General features: G+C 35.1%; 1 protein-coding gene across 1 annotated transcript; it reads left to right on the top strand.

Annotated features, from left to right (window-relative positions):
- Positions 1-428: 428 nt before the first annotated feature.
- Positions 429-2,346, top strand: LOC133719366 (uncharacterized). The gene is made up of 5 exons (XM_062145842.1): positions 429-463; positions 545-594; positions 1,437-1,548; positions 1,852-1,902; positions 2,067-2,346. The coding sequence occupies exons 1-5, from the start codon at positions 429-431 to the stop codon at positions 2,281-2,283; spliced, it is 465 nt and encodes a 154-aa protein (XP_062001826.1). The 3' UTR covers positions 2,284-2,346.
- Positions 2,347-7,237: the final 4,891 nt, after the last annotated feature.

Raw genomic sequence — 7,237 nt, 5'->3', positions numbered from 1 at the left:
TCTGACCCCGAGTCCCCGATCTCGTTCTCCAGACCTCGAGCTTGAGATCCGATCTGACCTCGAGCTTATCAGCGGACCTGAGCTTGTCATTCTCCAACTTGAGCCAGCTCTAGCTAGTTCTCCAACGTTTAGTCTCGTAGGTCCTCTCTCTCTCTTCTCTTGGTGACCACCAATACTGATTTCCTGTCCGGTTTTGATCTAAAGTTCAGTCTTTTTTGTTTAATTCTTGTGTATTTGAGTTGGGTTTGTCTTTGACTGGCTTAAAGCTGTGGTATTTTGAGCTGGTGCCTGTTGATTGTGTTTGATTTTAGTTCTTGCACATGTTGGCTGTCAATCTGCAGAGGAAGATCCTAGATTGAAGGTTTTCAAGAAGGAGTGATTTGAAGGCAAGGACTGTCTTGACATTGGCTGCAATTTTGGGTATAGTGATGGACTGCAATCTAAGTGATTGTTGTATTTCTAGGTTTTTAGTTTGAAATTTTTAATTGAATTGTTTATAGGTTGAATCTGGTTTTTACTTTTGTTTTCTGTTTTTAATTTGCAGGCTGTGCATATTGAAGGAGGAGAGGTTTGAAGTGGAAGCAAGGAAAAGAGGTTTGGTTGTTAGTTTTATTCATCTTTGTTGTTGTTTTGTATATTGTATCGGTTATGGATGTTGGGTTTATGAGATTAGACATGATCAGACTATACTTCTGAACATTGTTGTTTTGTTGACTCTTCCTCCTTTTGTGTGCTTAATAAAAAATTACAGAGATAAAGAAACAGAAAAGCTAGAATCTTAGTTCACTTCAATAAAAACATAATTGATTAGGTGAGACTCAAAATTGTTAACCTGTAAAGCTTAATAGCTTATAGCACTTTCCCTTCATCTATCTGCATATTGAATGCACAAAAACATGTATGGACATCATTAAAAGAAATCTATAGTTAAATTGTAATTTAACTACATCACATGCTTCTGATTTCATCTCCTTTTTTAATGACATTTATGATTTGATTTTTTTTTTTGTTTTTTTGTTCTTTTTTGTTTTTTTTTTTTAGAATGAAACATAATAATGTTAAGCAATTTTTGATAGTACAATGGATTACTTGATACACAGACTACTTGGCCTTAATGATGCTCTTAGTTTTTGCAGGTCAATACTATCAGGATAAATTCTCTTTGGAAACTAAAAGATTGTTATAGTGGTTAGAGTGAAGGTTCAGCTCAGTAACCGTCAAGTTAGGACGAAAGAGGCTAAAGTTCTAGACTGTGTTGTCGTCTAAGGCTGCAGTTTTGTATAACAGGTCCGTTTTTATTAAAATTAAATATGAATTTTGTTCTTTAAAATATTTGTAGCAATCAATTGACCGAAAATTATAGTTTCATTATCATATTTTATTTATTCATTGATTATAGTTGTTACTGTTTTCTTCTTCTTTTTATTTGTTTTTAGTTATTGAAAACCTGATTTGTTGTTTTTGTGTAGTTGGGACTCGAAAGTTGTGTATATTCAAGAAGTTAGGGGTAGAGGTAGAAGTTTGGGAGTTTAAGGATTCTGCTCTAAGGTTAGCATTGTGTATATATACTAAAGAGAATATTGTTTTAGGGTTTTAGTCTACAAAGGTCTTTTCTATTGCTCAGCTAGGTAGTAGGTCATTCCATGGATGTTGCCTATGCTATGAAAAGGTAGGAAAGGAATCTCTATGGAATTGGGGACTGAATCAAATCAGGATTTGTTTAGCATTTGGGTTTAAATTTGGATTTGATTTCTGGGTAGATCTTACATTTTTTTTTTTTTTTGGGCTATGGATCAGTTTGATTTCTGAGTAGGTCTTACACTTTTGTTTTCTTTTGTTGTGCATTTTCAGGTTTGTGGTCAAATGGTTTGGAGTGGTGATCAAGTATTTTCTGAGTTTATGGTTGGTTTTCGTTGTTTTTGTTAGATTAGAATTAGCCTACAAACTTTACAGTAAATTGGAGGTGTTTTTGTAATTGGAAGATTGTATTTATAGTGATATACAGTGATTGATTTTTGTTATGTTTGTTTTTTCATGAATTGATCATTGATTTTTGAACTTTGCAGTTGTGTAGATACTTTTCACGAAGTGAAGAGCAAACGTGAAAGAAGAAAAGAAAACAAAGCTTTGACTATGGAATTGTTGGCTGTGGCATATTCGTCCCTTGCAGCCAAAATGGAGGAGATTATATATAGGTTGGTCTTGCTGGAATTTTCAGCCACACAGAAGTATTCTCTTGCATCTAATTCAACTTGCAATGTGGAAGGGGTTGGTGATCTGTAAGGCAGAAATTGAGGAATGTATAGATTTGATAATGGAAGAATTAGAGAGAGAAATATAACTAATGCATGCACCCTTATCAGGTACCCTTTGTTTTTTAGTTCAACTTTATTCTCATTTTAGTATCTTCTGATTTAGAACTATCAAGAAGTAGGGTCAGGATCCTCAAGTTTCAGACATTAGGAAACTGACCATGTTACGTATGTGGATATCAAGCTAATGATGTTAATACTAATGTCTTTTCCAGTTTCATTAATTGACGTGCTTCTCTGTCAAATTGCAGTGAAGTTGATCCCATAATAGAGGGATAAATACATGGCCTAATGCAAGTCCTGTGCAGGTATGGAGTGAGTTGATATCAGATATTGAATTTCTTTTTTCCAAAGGGCAACAAGGATGGTGAAGAGTATGGTGGAGGCTGAGACTTAAAAATTTTTGTAAATTTCATCAATGAGAAATGTGGTCCTAGCAGAGATGCGAAAGGACAACTTACTTCCAAAGTTAGTACCATTTTAAACCAATGAATGTACCTCATCAGTTTCCTTACCAATTGTCTTCTCTTATGCATGTAGGCTGGAATAGTCTCAAGTTTGTAAGAGTTAGTGAAAAAGTTTGTGAACCAGCTTTTATGATATGTAAAACGATAGCATATTCGGCAAACATTCTAAGATTGTGATTACTACTCTTATCGCCTAAACCCGCAGCATCGCGCGGGCGTACTTTCTTGTATGATGTCTAGATATAAAGTTGAAATCAGTTTTAACCATAAAAACTGATGTCCAGTAATACAGATACATCAGTTTCAAAATGAAAATCGATGTTACTAAAATATACAGACATCGATTTTTTGTCGAAAATGATATATGACTGAGTACCAGACATCAGTTCCAAAATGAAAATCGATGTTACTAAAATATACAGACATCGATTTTTTGTCAAAAATGATATATTACTGAGTACCAGGCGTCAGTTCCAAAATGAAAATCGATAATACCTTCAATACACAGACATCGATTGTTTGTCAATAACGATATATTTCTGAGTACCAGACATCGTTTTTTGAATAGAAACGATGTGCAATAGATTATTAACATCGTTTTTTTTCCTTACACACTGATGTTAATGGAAGTAAATATATCGGTTCCTACAATACTAGACTTTGTATATTGAATCTAAAATCGTGGTATATGTGGCAAATTATGCTTCAAAATCATGAAGAACAAGAAATTTTTATGGGAACCGATGTCTGTAATAGTATCAGTCATCGGTTCTTAAATCAATAACGATGTTAAAACGCAAACTTGTGTTGTATAATCTATATTTCTTTAAGCATTAAATACAATAAAATGTGGGTTTAACAATAGTAAAACATGCAAGTTTGTTATCATTTAAACCTATTTACTTCGATTTATAATGAGGAACCGATGTCTAAACGAATACTAGACATCGGCTAAAAACCGATGTCTGGATTTTCCGGATCTTTCTCATCACCCACAAAGACATCGGTCGGGTTTTTGTTTCTCATCGGTTTTTGGCCGATGTCTGGGGCCATAATTCTAGTAGTGGATGTTCTTGCCAAATTTGTGCAATTCTATGCTTTTGTACAAACACAGTTTGATTCTACAGTCAAGATACTTCAGACTGATGAAGGAGGAGAGTTTAATAGTAAAGTTTTTCATAACTTTCTGATTTCAAAGGGCATTATACATTATGTCACTTGTCCCTACACTCCTCAGCAAAATGGGGTTGCAGAGAGAAAGAATTGACATATCATAGAAACAGCTATCTCCTTGTTGTCAACTGCAGGTTTTCCTAAGCAATTTTGGTTTCATAGTGCTGCTCATTCATGTTATCTCATCAACAGAATGCCATGTAATTAAGAGTCTCTACACATGTCTTCTCCATATGAACTTCTATTTCACAAGCCTCCTAATGTGTCTCAGCTTAAGGTGTTTGGCTCTTCTTGCTATCTATATCTCAGACCCTATACTCATGATAAGCTTGATCCAAGAACTACTCAGTGTGTTTTCTTAGGCTATGCTTTAGGATATAAAGGAGTCTTTTGCTACAGTATTTCTCAAAACAAATTGTGGATGTCAAGGCATGTTGTTCATAATGAGACCACATTCCCATTTCTGTCATCATCCAAGCCTGCAGCTACACAGACTGATCCTGTGACTTACTTCCCTAGTTACTCCTGGACACCTGCATATGTGTATCCTTCTTCTCTCACATATGGTTTAACTCTCAATGCTCATCTCATTGAGCTACAGGGAGATATCAGTAATGAAGGGCCTACTAGTTCTGATAGTACATCTGACAGTATTCATGCCAATCATACACATGAAGCTAGTGATTCTCAGCTCCATACAACTCATGATATCCAACTGTCTCAATCTCAGGAAGAGAATGCACTACAAAAAAAAATTGCAACAGCCACGGCGCAATGCCATGGCAAAAACCTCTTTTGCCGTCGCAAAAGAGCATTGGCGACGGCTCTGCTACGGCAATTCTTCCGACGCCGTTGGTGGCGTCGCCAATGGTATTTGCCACGGCAATTCGCCGTAGCAAGACTATTAGCGACGGCAAAACGTTTGCAGTCGCAAGAATTTTGCGACTGAAAAATGCCGTCGCAAATACCAATGGCGACGCCACCAACAGCGTCGGAAGAATTTTGCCGTCGCAAAAAAATTATTTATGAATAAAAAAAATATATCTGGCCTGCATTTGCATGCCAATTTTTTTTTTTTTGGATAAAAGCTATATAAAAAGGAATGCAACTTATACAAAAGGGAATGATATATTCATGAATGTTACAAAAGGAATGAAGCTTTCTACGAAAGTTTACAAGACAATTAAGCTTTGTTTTCTTCTTCTACTTCAAGATGAACTTTGCTAAGATCTTCTTCGTTCTACTTCACATACCGATTACTCTATTGTTGTTCCAATTACACTATTGTTGTTGCCAAAATTTCAAATTTTGTTGAGAAAGCCTGCCAATAAAATTGCCTTGCTTCAGCACATCGATGGTCTATCTCAGCAGCAACTAATAATCATCATTTTAGTGTTAGAAAACTCAAAAACTAGATAAACACGTGGGATTCCATGAAGGGAAAAGAACCACACTAGCAAGTCATAAAGAACTAACAGCGTTAAGCAAGAAAAAAGGATGCCTGCAATTTTAAAACGCAAAACAACATATGATAAAACGAACCGTAGCAATTAGCATTAGTTTTCGTCAGAGAAGTTGCCATCACTATCTTGCTCATAAATCTGGTATTCATCATCACTGGTACGTATATGCATCTTGTATTCTATCGCCCCCTGCTTCAGGGGATAGAAAACCACCAAAAAGCCTGTAAATGAGTTCTTGAAATGTTCTCCGTCTTAAGATCTAGATATATATAGGAGATCCAAAGATTGCAGGCTAATTTGAACAATTCTCAAACAGTAAGCATTAGGTTGTTACGAAACTCTTTTTACAAGACTGAGCAATTGCTACACTTTCCTTCTACACTAAACAAGGGAGCACATGAACGCTCATTATCTATGTTGAATTCATGTTCATTGGTGATTTAAACTTTCAAAGTTTTGCTACAAGGATGGAAAAAGTTCCAAAAACAATATGGTCTCTTGTTTCAAATCATGCCAACAATATCAATTATCAGTATAAAGATGACTCAAGAAGAGCAATTTGAAAAACTAGGCTGTTATAGTTTAACCATAGAAGGATACATGAATGCGGCTGCAAAGAAATTTCACCATCCTCAGCCTACAAACAGATTAACATGATATAAGTCAGCAAATGGAAGCACCGCACTAAAATAATTAAGATGCAGAACATGTATATCTGACTTATACAATAATTTAGAGAAAAGAAAAGGTGAAAAAGTGATCTAACAAATAATCATTAAGAAATAACATTTAACAGAACATAATTGAAAGATTAATACCAGATCGTGTCCATCATATGTTTCTAATGCTTCTTCACCATTATGAACCTCAATATCATCTTCCTCATCATCCTCAACATTGTGGGGTTCCTCAGCATCTACATCACCTGTAAGTTCTAAGGAAACATACTTGATAAGTAACTCCCAAACTAGTTTAAATAATCAAGAAAAAGACTAGCAGCATATGTCCTAAGTGGAAAACAAAGCAACTCCTGATAATTAGACTAATATTCAGACATGTAAAAATAATATTCAATAGGAAAAATGAACCTCAGAACCTCAACATTGCTTCCAATCTTTTTCCCAAAAATTCACAGAAACAAACTAGCTCACATGAGTTGAGAAAATTTAGAGTTATTCACAGAGAATGAAAACAGTGTAACGGTTATTTTGCTTCTTGCCATATGTATCTCCCCATTATCTTCTTACATCTGTCAGAATACAGCAAAGTTGAGGAATAAAATGAGATGAGCACTTACCAATTGGGTTAACATTACCCTAATAGCTTTCAGGTTGTGGGTGCACAAGGGGATCTCCATATACCTTTGAAGTTGATGTCAACAAAATCCTGCCCAGAAGTATATACTTAAGTAAGACAATTTGGTGGTATTCAACTATAATACAAATGCAAGATTAATTACCCACCTCGCTCCAACTTGCTTGGCAAGTCCAAGCATGTTTAGAGTGCCAATCACATTTGTTTTTATTGTCTGTTGGAAATTATAAGTGCAAATGTTAGATGTCTGGAGATTTACCATAAACTTCAGATAGTTTTATGTTGGAGGTAAAGAAAAAACTTACATGATTGCACAGGAAAAAGAGAAAAAGGAAAGTAACAATGACATATTTATACATGAAAACCATATAATAGATTGTGAAATGATCTAACAGCTTTTGCAGGGAAAACCATATAATGATCTAACAACATCATGATTCCAATCAAAGACATGCTTTTGCAAAGACTCTTGACAAGTAAACTAAAACTACTTTAAAGAACTTACATG

This window comes from Rosa rugosa, chromosome 1 (genome assembly GCF_958449725.1).
Source record: "Rosa rugosa chromosome 1, drRosRugo1.1, whole genome shotgun sequence".
Classification (NCBI taxonomy): domain Eukaryota; kingdom Viridiplantae; phylum Streptophyta; class Magnoliopsida; order Rosales; family Rosaceae; genus Rosa; species Rosa rugosa.
Note: the sequence above shows the minus strand (reverse complement) of the source record. Positions and strands in the feature narration are given on the sequence as shown.